The sequence below is a fragment of the Podarcis tiliguerta genome (genome assembly GCF_965153285.1).
Source record: "Podarcis tiliguerta genome assembly, chromosome: 12".
Classification (NCBI taxonomy): domain Eukaryota; kingdom Metazoa; phylum Chordata; class Lepidosauria; order Squamata; family Lacertidae; genus Podarcis; species Podarcis tiliguerta.
In genome coordinates, this window is record NC_139545.1 from 7,433,982 (window position 1) to 7,459,039 (window position 25,058).

Sequence of the window (25,058 nt, forward strand, 5' to 3'; positions counted from 1 at the left end):
AGAGCAGAGGATTCTTGGGCCTACGATCTTCAAAACACTTGCTGAAAGCCCATCCATTTCCTGAGAATTTGCTTTCTTCTAAACTTATTAGCCATCGACCTTGCAGATCCCTTAAAAAAAATTCTTAAATGTAATTATTGTGTACTTCTGCCTTTTTGTACACTGTCTTGCTTTTGTGTATGAAAGGTGGTACAGAAACATTTTGACAATCTGACAATACAGAAAGAGGTTCTGTGCTATCACTTGTGGTCCGAATTGGCACAATAGATTTTTTACATATAAATAAAAATCACACTATGTATGTTAATTCCCAGGATGCCTTCATTATCAACTACTGTTTCGTATGACCATCATCTGCAATTTTCTTCATTTCTTATCCTTCTGACCTTACTGTTTATAACCTCATACCCTCCAACATTTCCCTGAGAAAAGGAACATCCTCTTTCTTTTTTCCTTTCTCCCCCTGTGATGAGACTGCATTTTAATGTTTCAATGTTTCAATGTTGTAGTTCAATCTTGTTTTTAAGTTGTATTCATTCAGCTTGTTTTTATTATTGCTTGTTAGCTGCCCTGAGCCTGGCCTTGGCTGGGGGGGTATAAATAAAATTTATTTTTAATTATTATTATTATTATTATTATTATTATTATTATTATTATTTAATACTAGTACTATTACGAATTTTAAATTTTTATACCCCACCCAGCTGATTGGGTTAGCACAGCCACTCTGGGTGACTTCCAGTATATATAAAAACATATGAAAACATTAAACATTAAAAAACTTCCTACTACAGGGCTGCCATCAGATGTCTTCTAAAGGTTGTATAGTTACCGTGGTACCTCGGGTTAAGAACTTAATTCGTTCTGGAGGTCCGTTCTTAACCTGAAACAGTTCTTAACCTGAAGCACCACTTTAGCTAATGGGGCCTCCTGCTGGTGCCGCACCGCCGGAGCACGATTTCTGTTCTCATCCTGAAGCAGAGTTCTTAACCCGAGGTACTATTTCTGGGCTAGCGGAAGCATCTGTAACCCGAGGTACCACTGTAGTTATCTCCTTGGCTCAGGGGTCATGTAACTCCATACCCTGTAACATTTCTCCGATAAAAGTAGGGATGTCCTAAGGAAAAGACGTAGATGGCGCTAGGGATGTGGGTGGCGCTGTGGTCTAAACCACTGAGCCTAGGGTTTGCTGATCAGAAGGTCGGTGGTTTGAATCCCTGCGACGGGGTGAGCTCCCGTTGCTTGGTCCCTGCTCTTGCCAACCTAGTAGTTCGAAAGCACGTCAAAGTGCAAGTAGATAAATAGGTACCACTCTGGCGGGAAGGTAAACGGCGTTTCGTGCGCTGCTCTGGTTCGCCAGAAGCAGCTTAGTCACGCTGGCCACCTAAAAACCTCTGTGGACAAATGCCGGCTCCCTTGGCCAGTAAAGCGAGATGAGCGCCGCAACCCCAGAGTCGTTTGCGACTGGACTTAACTGTCAGGGGTCCTTTACCTTTTAAGGAAAAGTGGGACATTCTGGGATCAAATCAGAACCGGGGAGGGATTCAGTCCAGGACTGTCCCTGGAAAAGAGGGACATTTGTAGTGTCTATAACCCCCCCCAACCATGAATATTATGTACCTGCTACTCAGGATGACACTTCATGCAAATGATGAAGTGGACTGCAGTCCACAAAAGCTTTTGCCGTAGTAAATTTGTTAGCCTTTAAGGAGCCACGAGACTCATCACTATTTTTGCGCAAAGAAACTAGCAGGGTTCACCCTCCACAAATTGTTCAGTTTAGGGTGCAGTATTCCCATATCGCCACATGGTGGCAGTAGAACCATATTTTGCACGCTGTGGCTTAGAAGGAAGAAAACAAAATGCTGCCACAATGCAAATAATGTGAACTATTCATTTCACATGCACATTGAGGCTTTTAAAAATTTTTTAACAACAGCTGTTGAAGATCCAGTGAAAGTTACTTTTGAAATGGCATAAGATTGCAAGCGATGAAGCGCACCACGAATAGGTCTGTGGATTTTGCCCTGTTAAATTCTTTCAGCAGATAGAATGACTCACATAAGACTGAGCATGAAAAGTTGACCAAAAAAGTGATCTTGTAAGTTTGGCGTGCAGTTGAATGCTGAATGATTTTATTTTACGTATTATTTATTAATTTCATTAAAAAACCATACACCTGTGTGGTTGTAAAACATCTCAAAGAGGTTTTCAAAAAGGATAAAACAACGGAATTCAAATAAACAGATGGCGAAAAAGCCTGCCAGTTCCCAGCTGCTGGCTTATTAGTTCCTCAAAGACCCACCTCCTAGCCAGTGTTGCTCCCAGAGGATAGGCAGCCATTTTGCACAAGACTTTATGTTCATTAAATTAGCCGCTCTGAGCCCGGTCTTGGCTGGGGAGGGCAGGGTATAAATATTATTATTATTATTATTATTATTATTATTATTATTATTATTACAGTGGTGCCTCGCAAGACGAAAAGAATCCGTTCCGCGAGTCTTTTCGTCTTGCGGTTTTTTCGTCTTGCGAAGCAAGCCCATTGGCGGATTAGCGCTATTAGTGCTATTGACAGTTTAAGGGCTAAAAACGGCTTTTTAAGGCTTAAGGGATTAGCGGTTTTGCTGCTAAAATGCTTTTAGCAGCTTAGCACTTCAGAAAAAAAGGTTTTGGAGCGAGAAAAAAATTCAAAATTTTTCGTCAATTTTCATCTTGCGAATCAAGCCCATAGAGAAATTCGTCTTGCGAAGCGCCTCTGCAAACGGAAAACCCTTTCGTCTTGCGGGTTTTCCGTCTTGCGAGGCATTCGTCTTGCGGTGCACCACTGTATTTTACTTCATCTGCATAAATAGGGCTCATGCCTCAAATTCTGAAATTGCAAAGCTGGGAATGGCCTGGGTGTACAGCTGCCATTTCTATTTAACTGTTTCATCCATCTCCCTTCCTGCCCCCGGATGAAATCTTTCCCTCTCCTAAAACATACCGACAAAAATGGAATGGCAGACGAAATTATCTGAGTCCGCTGAGATGGCAAGATTGACAGGGAAAGTTAGGAATCGAGAAGTTCCAAAATTTAACAGAGGATGGGAGAAATACATGCAATATTTAAAAGATCACTGTAAACATGTAAAATCTTTGGCCGGCTTTGAATGATGTGATTTAATTCTTGGAAGTATTGGATAACCGCAAAATAGATGCTGTCTAATATGCAGTTGATATAGAAATGTACAGAAGCCAGGTTGGGGAGGAAGGAAGTCTTAATATGGAAATAACTTTGCCTTCTTCCCAACTTTTTAATTATTTTTTACTTCTTTTATTTACACTACTGTTGGAGAGTGACAGCTGTGATCCATTGTATAAAATCAATAAAGTTTAAAAAGAAAGAAAAAGAAATCTTTCTCTCGCCTGACCCTGCTTCCCCCCCCCCCAAGTTCTTCCACGTAGGATCGAAGTGGAAGAGTGAATGTCACATCCAAGTCGAGCTTTTCGGTAATAAGAGGATGGCAGCGACAAATCTCGGCTCCCAGGGATGTATTTCTCATTTGCTCCCATTACGAGAGGAGCTTTGAGTGAGAGACGCTGAACGTTAACCGAAGCAAAAAGCACGAACGGTAATTGCAGCCCCCCTGGGACAGCAAAGTGGAATGATCTCAGACAACTGAACGTGTTTTTCTTGAAAGAAAAATAAGCTAAAATTCCACATTTCAAAAACCTTGTGGGATTTATAATCTGCAATTTCCATGCATTTCATTTCATTTCATTTGCATTTCATTTCATTTTTATTAAAGGTATATACGGCCCTTCGCCCAAAGACCACAGGACGGTTTACAACATGGAACACAAATATGAATATAATACACATCAACTCGCAAATATCTAGATAGAAACCAAAACAGTTATTTGACTACAATTATAACAAGATTTTGGTTTCATGCTGCAAGTGATTTCTGGCTGTCTTTGCAGAAGAAAAGGGTTACAAGCTGCTTTTTTCCTTTTTCAAAAAAATGTTCTTCATGAGCTGTTTAATAATAATAATAATAATAATAATAATAATAATAATAATAATAATTTATACCCCGCCCATCTGGCTGGGTTCCCCCAGCCATTCTGGGTGGCTTCCAACAAAAGATAAAAAATGCATCAAAACATTAGTCATTAAAAACTTTGCTAAACAGGGCTGCCTTCAGATGTCTTTAAACGTTTGTTAGTTGTTTTTCTCTTTGACATCTGGTGAGAGGCTGTTCCACAGGGTGGGTGCCACTACCGAGAAGGCCCTCTGCCTGGTTCCCTGTAACTTGGCTTCTCGCATCGAGGGAACTGCCAGAAGGCCCTCGGCACTGGACCTCTGTATCCGGGTAGAACAATGGGGGTGGAGATGCTCCTTCAGGTATACTGGACTGAGGCCGTTTAGGGCTTTAAAGGTCATCACCAACACTTTGAATTGTGCTTGGAAACGTACAGGGAGCTAATGTAGGTCTTTGAAGACCGGTGTTATGCGGTCTCAGCGGCCGCCCCCAGTCACCAGTCTACCTGCCGCATTCTGGATTAATTGCATTTCCCGGGTCACCTTCAAAGGTAGCCCCACGTAGAGCGTATTGCAGTAGTCCAAGTGGGTGATAACTAGAGCATGCACCACTCTGGCGAAACAGTCCGCGGGCAGATAGGGTCTCATCATGCGTACCAGATGGAGCTGATAAACAGCTGGACACAGAATTGACCTGCGCCTCCATGGACAGCTGTGAGTCCAGAATGACTCCCAGGCTGCGCACCTGGTACTTCAGGGGCTGAGTTACCCCATTCAGGACCAGGGAGTCCTCCACACCTGCCCGCCCCCTGTCCCCCCAAAACAGTACTTCTGTCTTGTCAGGATTCAACCTCAATATATGATACTCTTCCAAGCCACTGTTTTATTTATTCAAGTGCAGTGGTCGTTTGTGCCCACTGAGATTGGTAGGGCCGGGAGACCAACCGGTGCCAGAACCGGTGATAGGAAGGGCCAGTTCATTTTCCTCCTTGCTGAGTTTTACAACTGGCAACACTGAGCTACGGAAGAGGGCTCTCCTGGCTGTGTATCCTGCAAGACCTGCTCCTTGCCTTGCAGACCTTTTTCTACCTTGCTTGGAAGAGTGGGGCCCGGACTGACTCCAGCTACAAAAACGAAGACTGCAGAAGAGGCCAGAAACCATCTTGCCTGCCTCTTAGTGCAGACCCAGGTCTTGAGCCTGAGCTTCCATAGTTGCAGCCTGCCATGAGCCACCATTGGCAGCAACCGCAGCAGATAGATTATATGCTTATGATAATATTTTATTCCATTGGTAATTATGCTTTTTAAAATATGCACTTCCTATCTGACCTTTTTTTGGTAATGTTTTCTTTTGAAATCCTTAAGATTGTTACCATTTGGTTAATTTTCCTGCGTTACATGCGCATTCTGTAGTTGCCCTCCTTTGTAGTGCTTCATTTTGAAATCTTTAAGATAATATTTTAGTTGCCTGTTAATTATGTTGCATTGAATGTATAATTTATATTGGACTTCCTTCAGGAATGTTTTATTTTGGATGGATGGTCTTATTTGATCTTTTAACGTGTTGTAGGACGCTTTGAGATTTGTTCTTTAAAATATAAAGTGGCGTTTTAATTACATCCTTTTAGGCGCCAGGCGAAAACATTCCTCTTCGACTAGGCCTTGGGCTGATTCTACAGCCTTTAAATGCTTTTGTGGAAGGGGGGAGTATTGTTTTGTTGTTTCTGTTTTAACTATTTACTTGTGTTTTCACCTTGTTTTTATTCAGTGAACTGCCCTGAGACCTTGTGGTGAAGGTTGGCTTATGAATTTAATAAATAAATAAAATGAACAACAACTTGAATATTAGATCCCATTCCTTCTCTCCAGGGTTAAGAATGAGACTAACCATTGGCACAGCGTGAGATTTTGCATGGGCAAAAGCCGAAGGACTATTGACAGTGGTACCTCGGGTTACATACGCTTCAGGTTACATACGCTTCAGGTTACAGACTCCGCTAACCCAGAAATAGTGCTTCAGGTTAAGAACTTTTGCTTCAGGATGCCAGCGCAGCAGCAGCAGGAGGCGCCATTAGCTAAAGTGGTGCTTCAAGTTAAGAACAGTTTCAGGTTAAGTACGGACCTCCGGAACGAATTAAGTACTTAACCTGAGTTAAGTACTTAACGAATTAAGTACTTAACCAAGACGAATGCCTCGCAAGACGAAAAACTCGCAAGACGAAAGAGTTTTTCGTTTTCTGAGTTGCTTCGCAAGACGAATTTCCCTATGGGCTTGCTTCGCAAGACGAAAACGCCTTGCGCCTTTTTTTTAAAACCGTCAATGCATTCCTATGGGAAACCGTCAATACACAGTGGTGCTTCGCAAGACGAAAAAATTCACAAGACGAAAAAACTCGCAGAACGAATTAATGTCGTCTTGCGAGGCACCACTGTACTACTTGTCTTCAGTTCTCTGAAGAGCGAGTTTTCATATCGGTTTGTCTTCTTTTCCGCCTAGGGTCGAAATCTCAGAACTGTCTGTGGAATACCATTATTGGTGGGCTCACAGGGAATCTTAAGGAAAAACAGAAACCAACCATTGTCTTTGACCCAAGACCTCCTGAAGAAATCTTAGCGGAGGAGCTGCCGGCGGTGGAGAGTCCCGAAGCGCTTGTGAAAACCTCATTCAGGTTTGGCCGATATAGATGTGCCTTGCTTAAGCTTGATCTTTCTTAATCATCAGCAGGTTGAAGTCTCAGGGTTGAATGGGATAACTCTTACAACAGATGACTCTCCAATGCCCTTGCGAAAACAAAAATATTAGTGCACTAAAGTTATGGCTGCCAACCTGTGTTTTTCTTACATTGCAATCTAGAAAGATACAAATGATACACGACTAGCAGAGCTATCAGATCGTTTTGTGAAATTTTCCATTTCATAGTAAATCCTGTTATTTTATAAGAATGCGATTGCAGGCCCGGAAAGTTAAATAATACTCTCACTGGGTGATATACGTTGGGCGATCTGGACTGTGATGTTGAAATAGCATTCTTGAAGGCACAAGAAGGGACAATGCAAAAACACAATTTAGAAAGGCACTTAAACTTACTGGAACAATAGAAAATGGAAGATTAGAAACACTTTCAATATTGTAAAGATCGGTACTGTATAACACTGTTCTTTAAAAGGTTTCCCCTTCTCCACCACTAACACTTTTTTCCTGACTCACAGGCATATTATCTTTGATGAGCTTTTAATGTATGGATTTTACTTCAGTATATGTGTTTTTAAATTTTTCAAGGAAAGCACTATGCTACTGTACCAAGGTTGTTTTTTTTTGTTATTTGACGGTACTGAGAGTTTGGCTATCAGCAAAATTTTGAAAACGACAACATTATTGCTTAGTGCATTGGGTGACACTCTGTTGAGCATGTGTGTTGGTTGATGAGAGGTTTGGTGGGAGAGGTAATGGCATAATATTAACAAGGATGCTATCCCATTGCCAGTGCTGAAGTAACAACCAGTGTAGTGAGTTTCTGTATGTGGAGTTGGTGAGAGGCACCATCTTGTTTTCTGCCTCAGGCAGCAAAATGTCTTGGGATGGTGCTGGGACAGCTGCCTGGGGCCCCTTGGCTAACCTAGGAGTCCACTGACCCATAACTAGTGTTGAAAGTTGGTTCAGCTGGAGAATATTTACAGTCCAGTGCAGCTAGGCTCTGCCGAATGACACTATATTCAACTTACATCAATGTGCAGAAGACTATAGCCACTGTTGAAGTTTGATTCGGTTGCCAGTCCTGTCATCTTTCAGACATGGAATGGGAGGAAGGATGCAATATTGTCTTCTGCTTCAGGCAGCAAAATGTCTTGGGCCAGCTCTGTCGGCTGCTGTTTTGCAGTAAGAGAAGCAGTGACCACGGGTTTAGAAGTCCTGCTTGGCCAGCAACATATTATTCTGGCCTGTGGATAGCAGTAGGTTCTGACTGTTTCAGATTTGCATTTACACCCAGTGAAATGCCAGAACATTCATGTTAAGAACGAAGCATTGAAACGCCACTAGAGGGCACAAAGTACCGTAATAATGGATAATACATACATACATCTCCTGGCACAGCATTATAGATGTAAGAACACGTCTGTGTTGTTTCTGAAGTATTTCCTGCACTGGACCAAGAAACCACTGCTGGGGTGGGGTGAAATTTAAGGTCAAAAGGTTAAGAGTTTCACCAATGCCATTATTTTTCATGTAAATTTCACTTTTGACCTTCAGCTCAAGCGCTTGAGAGTTCCAGGATGTAACCACTTTTCTTTTAAATATATTTATATTTATTATATTTTGATCCTGACCTTGCTGTAATGAGGCCAGCATATGTCATCTCACTGCTTTTATCCTGGAAACATATCTGTGATGGTAGTTACTGGTGCACGTTTATTTAGTAATTGAGTAGAGATCTGTACATAGGTTTCCCTGGTCTAAGACCAGCCCTCATATCACTTCACCCCCACTGTTTCTAAATGGGACATTGTGTGTAATTAAAAAACCTTGTTAAACAGTCGTTTTGTGAAAGGCAACTCAAATTCTGCTTCTGTTATCACCTGAAATTTCACCTGTGTAGTCTCTGCTACATACTTGCTTGTACTGTCCTAATATATCTTGAAAAATTGCAGACACTGGCCAAATTATTGGCTATGACTGGCTATTTCATGGGAAGGCAAACTAAGGCCTGGGGGCTGGATCCGGCCCAATCTCCTTCTAAATCCGGCCTGTGGATGGTCCAGGAATCAGTGTGTTTTTACATGAGTAGAATGTGTCCTTTTATTTAAAATGCATCTCTGGGTTGTTTGTTGGGCCTGCCTGGTGTTTTTACATTAGAATGTGTGCTTTTATTTAAAATGCATCTCTGGGTTATTTGTGGGGCATAGGAATTTGTTCATTCCCTCCCCAATATAGTCCGCCCCCCACAAAGTCTGAGGGACAGTGGACTGGCCCCCTGCTGAAAAAGTTTGTTGACCCCTGAGCTATTTGATGGTTAACGTTTGTATTTTATCATTTTATTGATACTGTAAGCTGTCCGGAAATAAATGTGGCAGATCAAAGTTCCTGTTGACCCTAAAGTACAATAGCTGCATCAGAATTTCCTTTTTCTCCTTGTGAAGTTGTGGCTGCTGCTGATCTTTCAAGCCTGGGTCCTCACCCTGATTGTGGTAGCCTTGTGTGGAGGATGAGCCTCCTGAAAGAGATTTGAAGCTAGGTGTGGTGCTCTGAACCCTCTCTGCTCTCCTCTGGTGGCCGAAAGGAGAACCCCTGGCTGGGAGCTGCCTCCACAAACCTGACTTTCAGTGCTACATGCAGCTTGTTGCAATGTGTGGTGTTGTGCTGGATCCATGCTAAATCAGACAAATTGAGCATCAGTTAGAGGGGCAGTTGAAGAAGGATGGCATTGGCCACCTGGCTTCCCAGTGACAAGTGTTGCTGCTGGTTACCATGAAGAGCTGTGGGGACCTCAGCATGGTGTGGGCACACCAGCAGGGATATTGGGTTGGCTCTGCCCTCAGTGCCAGGAAGCCAGATGAGCGATGCTCCATTAAAACCATTGGGACGAATTAATCGTAGGAACAGAGGAAGCTGCCTTATATCAAGTCAGACTGTTAGTCTGTCAAGCTCAGTACAGTCGTACCTTGGAAGTCGAACGGAACCCATTCCAGAAATCCGTTGGACTTCCAAAACATTCAGAAACCAAAGCGTGGCTTCGGATTGGCTACAGGAAGCTCCTGCAACCAATCGGAAGCCACGGAAGCCCTGTCGGACGTCCGGCTTCTGAAAGAACGTTCGAAAGCAGGAACACTCATTTCCAGGTTTCAATCGTTTGGGAGCCAATCTGTTTGGGAGCCGAGGCATTTGAGATCCAAGGTATTGTCAACACTGCCTTTCAGGCAGAAATATTTCCCACATCCCCTTGGAGGCACCAAGGTCTGAAGCGAGGCCGTTGCGCACATGTTTTTTACTGCTGGTGTTTTTATCGTTAAATTGCTTTGGGATGTTTCATGGAAAGTGATTCATAAATACATTGAAGAAATAAATGGTGCTATTTAAAAATGATGGAACATCATCATCAGGCACGCAGAAATCAATATGCTCAGTTGCCTCTGGTGCCTCAAAAGCCACACGTGGCCACTGAGGACCAGGCTTACGCCTTCCATGTGTGGTGCTGGGTGTAAGTAAGTAAATTAGTAGTAGCAGTAGTAGTAGTTGTTGTTTAGTCGTTCAGTCGTGTCCGACTCTTCGTGACCCCATGGACCAGAGCACGCCAGGCACTCCTGTCTTCCACTGCTACCCGCAGTTTGGTCAGATTCATGTTTGTAGCTCCGAGAACACTGTCTAACCATCTCGTCCTCTGTCGTCCCCTTCTCCTTGTGCCCTCCATCTTTCCCAACATCAGGGTCTTTTCCAGTGAGTCTTCTCTTCTCATGAGGTGGCCAAATATTGGAGCCTCAGCTTCAGGATCTGTCCTTCCAGTGAGCACTCAGGGCTGATTTCCTTAAGAATGGATAGGTTTGATCTTCTTGCAGTCCATGGGACTCTCAAGAGTACTACTACTCAAGAGTAATACTACTCTCAAGAGTAGTAAGTAAATTTTTATTTATACCCTGCCCTCACCGGCCATGACCAGGCTCAGGGCGGCTAACATCAAATATCTAATACATCAAAACACAATCAAACAATCAATTAAAATACAGCTTAAAAATTTGAATCAGGATAAAATTAAATGACTGCCCATGAGTTACAACCACAGAGGACAGGAACCTCAAGTATTCATCAGGGCCAGCTATCCATGTTGGTCCCACATGAGCTGATAACAAGTCCAAAGAGGTAATTTACAGGGTCCCATAGAGGGGTATCAAACTGGGCCTGGACCGAAGGCCAGGCGGAGCAGCTCTGTCTTGCAGGCCCTGCGGAAAGATGTCAAGTCCCGCAGGGCCCTGGTCTCCTGCGATAGAGCGTTCCACCAGGTTGGTAAGACCTTGGGCGCTTCTTCTTTTTCGCTTAGGATCTGTTTCCTTAATTTAAAGAGGAGACCAAGTGAGAGGGGATCACTGCTCTCCGCGTTGCATGCAGATGACCATCTTCCTCTGTCTCCAACTTGCTTCCTAGGAAAACTGTCTGGCATAAAAACATTCGGCATGAAAATGTGTGGAAATGATATATAATAGTGACACGCGCTTACTTTACTGCTCTCAGCTTTGTGCAAACTCTTGACTCTCCTCTGGCCTCAGACTTGTCACTCTTGCCTCCGTTCCCAGCTGCAGGGAGAAAACCAGTGGTGGCCGAAAGCTTAGGAGAGACATTGGGGAGCCCATCGAAAGGGTTTCATACTTTGGATTCTTGGCAGTTTTATTCCTCCAGGCTGCGGGAAGCTTAGTCCATTAACTTGCATTTCTGCAGCAAAAGAGGGGGGGTTATGCGTGGGCTGGTAATGGTGTGGTTTTATCCTTCTAATGAAGCATTTAGCTGCACATTTTTGTATTAGTCATCATCCCCGCTATTAAGGCAGAAAGAGTTCGACAAATTTGTCGGAGTGCGCACTCCCTTTCTAATGCAGGGCTGGTTTCCCTTCAATCCCTGAAAGACACGCTGCTTCTCAAATTTCCATTTGCACATATGAGCTGCTGCAAATGTGATAGGAAATGAAATGGAGCAGGAGATCATTAGCATTATTAGTATTGCCTGAGCCACAGAGCTCACCGCTATAGTGCTCGTCACTCCATAAAGTTTTGTATTCGGGTATCTCTAGAGGGACACGGGTGGCGCTGTGGGTAAAAGCCTCAGCACCTAGGGCTTGCCGATCGAAAGGTCAGCGGTTCGAATCCCCGTGGCGGGGTGCGCTCCCGTCGCTCGGTCCCAGCGCCTGCCAACCTAGCAGTTCGAAAGCACTCTCGGGTGCAAGTAGATAAATAGGGACCGCTTACTGGCGGGAAGGTAAACGGCGTTTCCGTGTGCGGCTCTGGCTCGCCAGAGCAGCGATGTCACGCTGGCCACGTGACCCGGAAGTGTCTCCGGACAGCGCTGGCCCCCGGCCTCTTGAGTGAGATGGGCGCACAACCCTAGAGTCTGTCAAGACTGGCCCGTACGGGCAGGGGTACCTTTGCCTTTTTATCTCTAGTGATCACTGTTTTTAATTTGTAATTTATAAATTTTTAATTTTCCAAAAGACTCTCGGTGCCTTGGCAGTCTCTGGACTGAAGAACAGAATAAAAAGCTTCTAATAAATAAAAATAATTCAAGGAGACTAACGTTTGGTTTGTAATGAGCCAATTTTAAATGAGACACTGGGCATGTTAAAGGCACTTAGATGTGAATTGCTCCATGTGGCCCAGTGTCATGTTTCAAAGACTCTTAAACCATGCACTTGGGCCATAAGTAATAATAATAATAATAATAATAATAATAATAATAATTTATTATTTATACCCCGCCCATCTGGCTGGGTTTCCCCAGCCACTCTGGGCGGCTTCCAAAAGAATATTAAAATACTGTGATACATCAAACATTAAAAGCTTCCCTAAACAGGGCTGCCTTCAGATGTCTTCTAAAAGTCTGGTAGTTGTTGTTCTCTTTGACATCTGGTGGGAGGGTGTTCCACAGGGAGGGCGCCACTACCGAGAAGGCCCTCTGCCTGGTTCCCTGTAACTTGGCTTCTTGCAGTGAGGGAACCACCAGAAGGCTCTCGGTGCTGGACCTCAGTGTCCGGGTAGAACGATGGGGGTGGAGACGCTCCTGTTTATGGTTCTAGGGGGAATCCACAGTTGGGAGGGCGGGAGGAAGCAAGGCAGACTGGTTCTCACAGCACCATGGAGAGCTCCAAGTGAGCCTCTTGCTTTGACTAGCACAAGAGGTGAGCTGAGGCTTTTGAGCCTCTGCCTATAGTCAACCTCTCAAATGTTCTCCTTCTTCTCTTGGAGAACCGTAGACCCTTAAAGAGCTAACCCTGTGGCTTGGAAATGGGTGCATCTCCTCCTCTCTAAGGTCTCCTGCCTGGTATGTTCCTGGTGGCGCTGGACTAGCAAGTTGTGTCAGAGACACTTGGTTCCTAAGGGGAAATACTTGCGAAGGGTTCTTCCTCTGGTTCTATGAACCTTGGTGCTGTGGGATCCAGTTTGGTGGCCTGTTGGTGCCAGTCTCAGTTTTAGTGGGTCACCTGTACTTGGGCTCAGAGCAGGAACCTGGTTGCCTCCCTCAGCCAATGGCAATGTAGCCTCTGAACCTGGGGCCTGGTCACTGGTGGACTTTGGGGTATTGACAATAAGGAGTCAGAAATTACATGCCGATGTGACTTCCCATTGATTTCTGACCATAGATCACAGAAGTGTGACCATTGCACCCATTGGGACTGTGGGAATCTGCACAGATAAAAGCCATATGCATGCATGTAGACTTAAATCACTCATTAACTTGGTGGTCCCTTTGGGCTTCTTTTGTTACATTTAGACAAAGGGAAAGACATGTAGCTCCAGAAAATAATTTCGTAAAAAGCACCTGCTCAATTTAATACCTTTGCGACTTTGTTTTCTAGAGTAAGAACAAAAGAGTTTTCTCTCTCTGACAGCAACTTAGAGTGATGGGAGGGGGGTGGGAATGACAGATTAAGTTCAGATAAATTCCTTATTGTGTCTTTCCTAAACTGAGAGAAACTGATAAGGCAACAGGCAGAAAAAGAATTTCTAAATATTCCTGCCTCATATGCTACACAGCAGGTTTGGTGCAAAATGTTTGGAATGGAGAGTCTGCCTGTTATATTTTTATACTTACAGCCACTGCTCTTGCCCCTTTGCACAGACAAGCTACAATATTTTCACCACCAAAATATCTGCCCACCCTTCAACTCTCAGCTTTCAACCCTGGCAGCCATAGGGCAAAGGTAAAGGGCAATGGCAGGTCCAAAAATTGCACATGAAGCAGTTCTTTCACATGGTTGAGGTGGTGCTTTAAAAAGTTGAGTCACAAAAGCAGAGAGCATTCAGATGGAGCTCCTCATGATGTTGTTGTTGTTGTTTAGTCATTTAGTCGTGTCCAACTCTTCGTGACCCCATGGACCAGAGCACGCCAGTCACCCCTGTCTTCCACTGCTAACCGCAGTTTGGTCAAACTCATGCTGGTAGCTTCAAGAACACTGTCCAGCCATCTCGTCCTCTGTTGTCCCCTTCTCCTTGTGCCCTCAATCTTTCCCAACATCAGGGTCTTCTCATGAGGTGACCAAAGTATTGGAGTCTCAGCTTCACGATCTGTCCTTCCAGTGAGCACTCAGGGCTGATTTCCTTCAGAATGGATAGGTTTGATCTTCTTGCAGTCCATGGGACTCTCAAGAGTCTCCTCCAGCACCATAATTCAAAAGCATCAATTCTTCGGCGATCAGCCTTCTTGATGGTCCAGCTCTCACTTCCATACATCACTAGCAGCCCCTCATATATGAAAAGAATGCACCAGGCAGTCACAAGGCCACCTCAGCTGGCCCCCTGCCTGCTGGCAGTGTGCTTGGAAAATTTGAAAAGTTGTCTTCTTCTTTGGCGATCACTCGTAGCCGAATAAAATTGTCTTCCATAAACACGGTTTTAACAATGAGTCTGTAAGTGACTGTGGAGGCCAATTCTGGATCCACACATCCTTCCACAGTGGGGACATTGGTTTCTGGGTGGGAGTCGATCACGGTGTGGATTTGCCAAGTGTGCCTTCCTCTTAGCATGTTTCTCCCTTTCATCCTGAGTTCGAGTGTCTTCAAAGCCCACGTCACCTTTGGTAAAGGCTGTGCTCCAATTGGAGCACTCGCAGGCAAGTGTTTCCCAATTGTTGGTGTTTATACTACATTTTTAAATATTTGCCTTGAGACAGTCTTTAAACCTCTTTTGTTGACCACCAGCATGACGCTTTCCATTTTTAAGTTCGGAATAGACTGGTTCTTTGGCTTTGTGGTTTTAACTCGGTGGGTGTGTGGCAGTAGATTGAACTGGTGAAACTTTATAGTGGGAATTGCTGAGGCAGATATAGCCAGCAAGCTTGGAACCAGGATATGGTTTGGAATATGTCTGGGGCAATTTATGAATTCAATTCAAATGTTTATATATATATATAGTTTTTATGGAGCTGTTGTGCCAAATTCTCAATGCTTTCTGGGACCTGAGAACATCAAATAAGAGGTTAACAGGGTCATGCCTCTACTAATGGGGTCAGGCTCCCACTGGGAGGAAGAAGGGTGGATTGTGAGTACAAGGACATAAATAAGTAAGTAATATCTGCAGCATGAATTAAAATCACACACCCACTATTTTATTTCATTGTAACCAAATCGAAATAATAATTAACTCCGCTCCATTTTCAAATAATGCATTTCTTGGGCACTATTTTAAACTCATTCTGAAGATGAAAGCTTCGGAATATTGGGATCTTACTAAAGAACATGCTTTGGAGAGCTTCTCCATTTCCTTAATTACTCTAACAATGCTGTTAATATTATTATTCCAAATGCCAGCATTACTTAACCAATTAGAAAGATTATAGAAAATATCAATGAATGTTGAGTGAGCCAACTATACATTTGTATAAGACAGGGTAAACTGTGTGGACTCTGTTGGAAAATTGGAATGAGACTGGAATCTGGCACGATATTTAATAAAATATTGCCTAAATCAAAATTAATGCATCATTTGGCAGATACCTGCAACTTTAAATCTTTGATGGGTAAAATGGATAACAAAAAAGAATCAGCATAATGTTCATGATATTAATTTCTCTTAAACATTTCAGATAATATACTTTGGCCTTCCCCAACCTATCCCCCACCCCCTGATGCTTTGGACTCCAACTCCCATCAGCCCTAGCCAGGTTGATGGGCGTTGGTCCAAAGCTTTTGGAGAGCCCCAGGTTGGAGACAACTGATATAGTTCACAGCAGGGATGCCTGCAGTATGTGTGGTCCAAAGTAGGAATGTCTCTCTTGAAGTCCTCTGATCATAGGTCATGCTGGCTTGGGCTGCGCTAATACTTGCACATTTTCCGCTTACCCGACAGCAAAATTAGAGCCTGACCCGTACAACTGCAATGGGCTCTACTTGGGGTTACCTTTGAAGCTGACTCAGAAACTACAACTAATCCAGAATACGGCAGCTAGACTGGTGACTGGGAGTAACCACTGAGACCATATAACACCGGTCCTGAAAGACCTACATTGGCTCCCAGTATGTTTCTGAGCACAATTCAAAGTGTTAGTGCTGACCTTTAAAGCCCTAAACGGCCTCGGCCCAGTATACCTGAAGGAGCGTCTCCACCCCCATCATTCAGCCCAGACACTGAGGTCCAGCTCTGAGGGCCTTCTGGCAGTTCCCTCACTGTGAGATGTGAGGTTACAGGGAACCAGGCAGAGGGCCTTCTCAGTAGTGGCACCCGCCCGGTGAAACACCCTCCCATCAGATGTCAAGGAAAGAAACAACTATCTGACTTTTAGAAGACATCTGAAGGCAGCCCTGTTTAGGGAAATTTTTTATGTTTGATGTTTTATCATGTTTTTAATATCCTGCTGGGAGCTGCCCAGAGTGGCTGGGGAAATCCAGCCAGTTGGGCTGGGTATAAGTAATAATAATAATAATAATAATAATAATAATAATAATAATAAATTCAGGGGCTTGATGTTGTGGTCATCCTCTTTCGTGGGAAGAGTAATGCAAATCCTGCCTCCGTGCATCTCACATGTTGCTTGCATGGGGAGGAAGAGGAAGTGCGTGCATGTGAAGTGAAGGACATGAAGCAGGAATTGATAATGCAGGAGAGCTGTGCACAAGCAAGCTGCCAGCTAGCTCTGTGGAGGCTCGTTTTATTGACACAATATGCAAACCCAGGCAGATACATTTTGATGACCCTCTGAGTCCCTTAAAACGTAACAATTCTATGATCCCATGAGCAGCTTGAAATGAAAACATTGCAACAACTTCTCTGCTGCCAATACTGATTTACTGTGAGAACGGTAGGGGTTTTGAGGGGCTTCAGACCAGTAAAATAACGGCAGGCTGGCAGCCCTAACTTTACACCATTGTCGCCTCCTCCCTATTTATGTAGGTGAGCATATAGATAATCCAGCAACAGCAGGGCTAACTCTTCATTAAGTCTAAGAACTGACACCTTCCGTGGGCGTCAGATAGCGTGCAACGGCTCCATTTGCTTTTCTGAGGATTTAATCCAGATAGATGTATTTTGTAGGCCAGAATGAAATCAATTCATCACAATAAGACGGGTTCGTCTTGTGTTATCGTGTCTTCCCTCTTGAACTTTCTGTGTTAAATGTGAAATCTAATTCTGTGTCAGCTTGTTATGCGGCCATGATAAATGTTGCTGCTGTAGTGCGATTGGAGTGGGTAGTCACACACTGAACACTGGAAGGCTCCCATATGTATATTTTTGTCGCCAATGTATTTTTATGTGAGAGTCAACATCTCAAATTATATAGTCTCATTGAACCCTTTCATCCTCACTGAGGCAATAATGTTATATTGTTCTCGTTAGACAGAAACAGTGTCAGGTCCCACCAGCACATTTAAAGCTGTATTGTACAACTTCATGGCTTCTTGCAAAGAATCCCAGGAGCTGTTTGTTAAAGGTGCTGAGAGTTGTTAGGAGATTCCTATTTCCCTCCCAGAGCTACGATTCCCAGAGTGGTTTAACAGCGATCACACAGGGTCCCCGGACATTTCACCCTCTATTGATCCCTGTGCCACCACTTGATTTCTCACTGCCACCAGCCATGCCCTACCTGTTACAATACTGAGTCCAGCCAGGTTTAAATTGGAACATAAACTTCTGTTTATTTATTGCACACAAGCGTGTGGTTTCATAAATGGTATCGGTCAATTACAATCATAGGGTGTCTATCCAGACCTATAACTTCCGCTACCTGCTCTCACTCACTAAACCACCTCTCAGATATTTACTTGTCTTCCTAGCTCCTAACTGTTCCTGACTCAGCTTATTTCTCTACACTAACTCAACCTACCCACAAACTCTATCCCAATTCCTCCCCCTCCAACCAACCACCCAACTCCCAATGAACTCCTCCCTTCACCCCTACCAGAGCTGGTTTTATAGTTCCTCTGACTCCACCCCCCTGGGTTCTGATTGGGTAACTTGTTTAACTATTTCACCTCCAGCACTCTCATATATTAATGTCACACCCTTTCCCCAGAGAACTCTGAGAACTGTAGCTTTTGAGGGGAAGAGCAATCTCCTAAAAACTCCCAGCACCCTTTGCAAACTACATTTCCCAGGCATCTTTGGGGGAAGCAGTTCAGGTGGCACCAGTGATTTCAATGTGCAGTGCATGTGAGGTCAAAATCTCTCTGCCCATAGAAAGCAATCATGTCAGGAGGCATGTGCTAGATTTTATTTTATTTACATTTTTATTGGGTTTTTAAAACAGATTTCCAACAGTCATATAACATAACTTCTTATACAATATTTTAGACTTCCATCAAACCTCTGATGATTTTTCGTTCTTTATCACTTATTCTACAGTTCTTAATTTCTCTATTACTCTTAATTATCATTAACTAACAATTCCTCTCATAGTCTTTCTTGCAATATTTCAAATAGTCCTCCTTACAAAACTTCTTGCAATCCTACTAGCGTGATCTGTTCATTACTGTCAGGGAACTGCCATTGGAATAGGGGAGGGAAGCAGAAGTCTAAAGCGAAAAGAGGGAAGGAAAAGGCTGGGCGTAATGAGACTTTTATGTTGGGGGAGGTCCAGGAAACAAGCATTCCCGGATTCTGCTAGCGATTGAGACAGACATGAACTTTGGGGTGGGTTCTGTGCTGTAAATAGTTTTGCACCTAAATAAAACCTGTAAAAGACAGGTCGGAGTCCTGCCTGGTTACTCATGAGCAACCACCTTTGCCATCTGACAATTACCATTACTTTTCAAATAGTTCACATATTTACTCCAGTCTTCTAAGAATCTCTGGTCCCGCAGGTTTTCAATCCTTCCTGGTGGAAGGATGGCAGGATCCTGGTGGAATCTACAAACATATAAAAAACACTGTGAAAATGCTTTTTTAAAAAAAGTTTTGAAAAAGACATTGAATTTTGCATAGCTCATGTTCACCATCTAGTGTCACATTTGTATATTGCACTTTACAACACATTTAAATTTTTTTATTTGCAGCTGTGTAGCTGAGTCCTCTCTTGGTTTACATCTGCGGAAGCTACCTCTTTTTAAGAAACATTGTCCATGGTTCTTGTAAACCTGGATATAACAATCATATGGGCTTATTGTAGCCCACATTTATTCTCTGGTTTTTATTTCTTTAAGACCAAGTGATGTTAAAGAAGCTGTGTTAAAAATAAATAGGTGTAGGAAAATGAGGTTCCATAGGTTTGATAATTGACTAGGCAAATTGTAATTGCTTTACTCTAAGTGGCTGTCCTGGATTCTGGAAAAGTATAAAAGGCAAGGGGTGGGGGGATGTGAGTGCAAGATGAAATAATGAAAGCCACCAATAACTTCCAAGCATAATATTTAGCTCCCTGTCATCTTTCAGTGTCTTTTTTGTGTATGTGTGTGCCTGTTTATAATCCATCACTTCTTCTAATTATTCTGGAAACTAATTCTGAGAAGACAATGTGGTGATATTTTTGGAAACCAAAATGTAATCACAGAGAATGACGTCAGTAAAATTAACATACTTCACAGGAGATGCTGAAAGGAAGGTACATTATTACAACTAAGCAGGGCATGCATGTGTTAATATGCATATATCTTTAAGGTAAAGGTAAAGGGACCCCTGACCATTAGGTCCAGTCGTGACCGACTCTGGGGTTGCGGCGCTTATCTCGCTTTATTGGCCTAGGGAGCCGGCGTACAGCTTCCAGGTCATGTGGCCAGCATGACTAAGCCACTTCTGGCGAACCAGAGCAGTGCACGGAAACTTTACCTTCCCGCCGGAGTGGTACCTATTTATCTACTTGCACTTTTGACGTGCTTTCGAACTGCTAGGTTGGCAGGAGCAGGGACCGAGCAACGGGAGCTCACCCCGTCACGGGGATTCGAACCGCCAACCTTCTGATCGGCAAGTCCTAGGCTCTGTGGTTTAACCCACAGCGCCACCCGTGTCCCGCACAAATCTGTGTTAGTCTAGCAATATAATATAATATTGATTGTCCTTAAATCTTCCTATCACACCAACATGGAAACCAAACCCTTTGAGAACCATTGCGCTAGTTCAGGAGTTCCACATTGTTTCAATATCAGCGTGCTAGGAAAGTTCTAGAATTATGCTAGTATGTTTCACATTGTTACTCGTTGAAGAGGGTTCAGGTCAAAGTTATGAAGGTTGGAGGCTGCACATCTATCCCCCCCCCCTTCCATTCTATTACCATGTTATTGTTAAAGCCTCCTGCTTTTCCCTATCAGTGATGCCAAGGAGATTTACCTCACGGCAGAGGCAGCAGTAGAAAACAAGCAAGGAATGAAGAGAGAGTGGCGTAGAAATAAAGGCCTTGGGAGCTTGTTATCATCTCAAATCTTTGCATCTGAATTTGACAACTATTGTCACTTGTAAGAGAAATGGTGTTTCAGAAAGACAGGGTGGTAATAAAAACCTTTCGGCAACGCAAGTGGAGAGGGAAATTCGATTCCCCTGGAAGGTGAAGTGATCTTGAAGGTATCTCCATTAGCTTGCAAAACTTTTTTTATCTGCTGCATTTTCTTCTATGACATTTTGAAAGGTTATATTATTATATTTCTCTCCCCTCCCCGTTGGCCACAATGGGGAGCTTGCTATGGCTTTGTTTTTGCATCTGTATAAAGATAAATGAAATCTATTTGAAGGATGAAGACCGAAGCTTAGCCAGAGCCCTTGTCTACTGTAAATGGTTAGTATTGTTTTGAAAACTGGTGAGTGTGCTCAAGTTTCCTAATGCCAATATTAATTCTTGACAAAACTTATAGACGGGGGACAATAATATTTTGAACTTTTGCAGATAGGTATGCCCATCCTCCTTCAAAATAAACTTGAAGGCAAAGCCTATAAAATATATACAAACACATACAGATTCACACAAACCCTCAGCTTTCACCAAGTTAATGGACATAAATCCTTGGCTGAACATGTACTATAATGAATTTCAACTTGCTCTTCTGTTTAAATGCAATAAAAAAATTGTATTACTTTATTTCCCATCAGCAACTCTGCATGTGAAGAACTGATGTCATTTCATTGCTCCAGGGCGCATTCTCCACTATTTTCACTGAAATAGTCAAAGAATGGTCATTTAGTGTGAAGCCAAGGCCAATATTGGAGATAACTTAAAATAGTCGCAAGAATGCTTATTGCATCACACATAGTCACATGATGCCCTAGGACCATGGCTTGGCAAGGGGGCCACAGGTGACTGGAGGTATTTAGGGTACCCAACAAGATCCACCATTTTGGGGGGCCTTGGGTGAGGAATCAGACATGCACAAAAGACTAAAAGATGTTTTAGCAGACTGTAGTGACCATGAGGCTCTCATGGGGAGACGGTTCCAGTTTTGAGGTGCTCTTGGTAGAGTGACCTCTAATGACCTCCATCTGCCTTTTGTAGACTTACCTGGCAGCAGCAGCAACAGGTGACCATTTAAAATTTCCTATGATGCCCCATGGAGTTTTCTTGGCAGGGATACTGGAGTGGCTTGCCGGTTCCTATGACAGCAGTCACAAAATTAAAAGACGCCTGCTTCTTGGGAGAAAAGCAATGACAAACCTAGACAGCATCTTAAAAAGCAGAGACATCACCTTGCCAACAAAGATCTGTATAGTAAAAGCTATGGTTTTCCCAGTAGTGATGTATGGAAGTGAGAGCTGGACCATAAAGAAGGCTGATCGCCGAAGAATTGATGCTTTTGAATTCTGGTGCTGGAGGAGACTCTTGAGAGTCCCATGGACTGCAAGAAGATCAAACCTATCCATTCTTAAGGAAATCAGCCCTGAGTGCTCACTGGAAGGACAGATCCCGAAGCTGAGGGTCCAATACTTTGGCCACCTCATGAGAAGAGAAGACTCCCTGGAAAAGACCCTGATGTTGGGAAAGATGGAGGGCACAAGGAGAAGGGGATGACAGAGGACGAGATGGTTGGACAGTGTTCTCGAAGCTACCAGCATGAGTTTGACAAAGCTGCGGGAGGCAGTGGAAGACAGAAGTGCCTGGCGTGCTTTGGTCCTTGGGGTCACGAAGAGTTGGACACGACTAAACGACTAAACAACAATGATGCCCCATACTGTAGCATCACTGCAGGGTTCTCTGGAAAATTAGGTTGTCTCCTACCTGACAAGCCAGTTGCACTCTCAAGCGCTGGAGGTAGGTGAGGAATCCATGGTAGCCAGTTTCTCTTTCTGGGGCCTACAAAATGCTAAAGCTGGCCTTGGGCAGGTTACAGCCCATCCCGCTCTTTTCTAACGCAGTATGTGAAGAATGAAGCTTCAGTCTGATGAGTTGTGACAGATCCTTGTACCTGATCTCTGCGTATCTGGAAGGGAGATGATGAAAACGAAAATTGGAGGCAAAAGGTTGACCGTAACTTGTGTGGATGAGACATTTATTTTGAATATACGGGCTGACTCTTTTTTTAAAAAAAATGTGCGTTCCAATCTTCTTTACACAGACTACTTGATCAATGCAGTGAATGAGTGTGCTGTCATATGACTTTACTGTGATACACATTTATTTTTCATAAGTAAATGTAAGTCTCTCTCTCCCTTCATCTCTCCCTCCTTCATAATAGCAGTCAAAGGTTTTGTCCTGGTTCAGACATTTACCAGACTGGAGAGAATCTTTGCAGGGGCATACATTCTCTACCATGCATAACGCGAGTGTACAGATAAATAATGCAATTTTCTCTACTCCCCCCTTTTTTGGAGAGGATTTCCCACCCCCACCCCCAAATTTGGATTTGGTATGTGTGTTATCAAGCATCACTGTAGGGTGCCTGTATCACACATGGCATGATCCACGTGAGCAAAACATTGCACCTGCTCACCTCTATCATGTGAACATACTTTGCAGACTATCTGAACTGGCTCAATGTACCTATGTCCTTAACCCATATATTTTAAATTTTGCTTTGGGCTAATTTCAAGTGTCATTAAGGCAATTACATGGTTGACCCAACTCCTTGGGACAGTCTTTTTCCTGCTCAGCCAAAGAAACTTAAGATGATGTTGTTGTTGTTGTTTAGTCGTTTAGTCATGTCCGACTCTTCGTGACCCCATGGACCAGAGCACGCCAGGCACTCCTGTCTTCCACTGCCACCCGCAGTTTGGTCAGATTCATGTTTGTAGCTTCGAGAACGCTGTCTAACCATCTCGTCCTCTGTCGTCCCCTTCTCCTTGTGCCCTCCATCTTTCCCAACATCAGGGTCTTTTCCAGTGAGTCTTCTCTTCTCATGAGGTGGCCAAAGTATTGGAGCCTCAACTTCAGGATCTGTCCTTCCAGTGAGCACTCAGGGCTGATTTCCTTAAGAATGGATGCATTTGATCTTTTTGCAGTCCATGGGACTCTCAAGAGTCTCCTCCAGCACCATAATTCAAAAGCGTCAATTCTTCGGCGATCAGCCTTCTTTATGGTCGAGCTCTCACTTCCATACATCACTACTGGGGAAACCATAGCTTTTACTATACGGACCTTAAACTTAAGATATATGTATATATAGAGAGAGAGACTGATCTTTGTGCAGACAACTGGAGTTCAGCTGCTACGGCAGTCTAGTGCCATTGAGAACACTTCAAAGCAGCCTTCTTTCATAAGGAATTCACATTTGAGAGGTTTTTATTCTCTTTCCCCTACCATTTCATATTCTGATAGAAGTATCAAAGCTGCCCCCTGAAAAATTCAATACATGTTTTATCCCAAAGTAGCTCAGGATCTTAGTTTGTAAGATAGCTTGACTTTCTATTCACTTATTCACATTTGTTTTGTCAGTGCTAATAGATTGTCAGGAACAATCAATCTCAGAACAGTTTCATATCGTTATAATCCAGAAAATTAAACGGCAAACTAACAAAAAGCAAAAGGCGTCCCTTTGTTTCCCCAAAAGTGGTTGAACTTCTGAATAATTCACCACAGTCATGTTGAACTTACACATTTGACCTTTCAGTCCAATGCAAAAAAGCAGTGAAAACTGGGGAAGGTATGGAGGGTTATACTATAACAATTCTGCTTAACTGGCAAGGGCCCCCCAAAAAGTTTTTCAGAAATCTACAAAAGGCAAGGAACATGACGTTGGGTTTAGTTATCAAAGAGAATTTGTTAGGTCCTTCTTTTTTGGATATTCCACCCTGTCCTCCTCAAGCATCTGATATTGTTTTCCTATATTTTGTCTAGTAGCAAAATACAGCAGCCTTAATTCTTTAACTCTTAGGCTCTGGTTCTATCTTATCATCTTTATTGAATCCTCATTATCACCAATAAGCCATGATGAAGAAATGTCAATCTGGTTACTAGATGACCTGCCCAGAACCCTACTATTTCCTCCATTATGGGCTAGAAATATGTTCTTTCTTTCTCTCAAACAAACACTCAGATGTTCTGGATTTTGAGTCCATTACCAGGTTCTACTTTAGAAACATGTTTTTTGCACATGTTGCAAGCACATATCTCTACTAGAGGTATCTGGGATAAATGGTGTTTGCTGCTCATATACTTAGTTCTGACATGCAGTGGTACCTTGGTTCTCAAACTTAATCCATTCCGGAAGTCCATTCCAAAACCAAGGTGCGCTTTCCCATAGAAAGTAATGCAAAATGGATTAATCTGTTTAAGACTTTTAAAAACAACCCTTAAAACAGCAATTTAACCTGAATTGTACTATTGAATGAGACCATTGATCCATAAAATGAAAGCAATAATTAATGTACTGTACTATAAAATAAATAAGATAGTATTGTAGATGATAAAAATAAAAATTACCATACTTTTCCATGTATAAGACTCAGATTTTTTCTTTAAAAGTTCTGTTAAAAATGGGGGGGTCATCTTATACAC

The 25,058-nt window shown here is 43.1% G+C and overlaps 1 protein-coding gene across 4 annotated transcripts in view; it reads left to right on the forward strand.

The window, feature by feature from the left end:
* Positions 1-25,058, forward strand: part of PDE1C (phosphodiesterase 1C) — a 312,257-nt gene that overhangs the window by 113,184 nt on the left and 174,015 nt on the right. For all 4 annotated transcript variants that reach the window (XR_014503859.1, XR_014503860.1, XM_083407039.1 and 1 more), the window contains exon 3: positions 6,522-6,693. Coding sequence is in view for 2 of the 4 variants with exons in the window: in XM_083407039.1 (XP_083263165.1) it covers positions 6,522-6,693 (172 nt within the window). In the remaining 2 variants the exon portion in view is untranslated. The remainder of the gene's footprint in view (positions 1-6,521; positions 6,694-25,058) is intronic.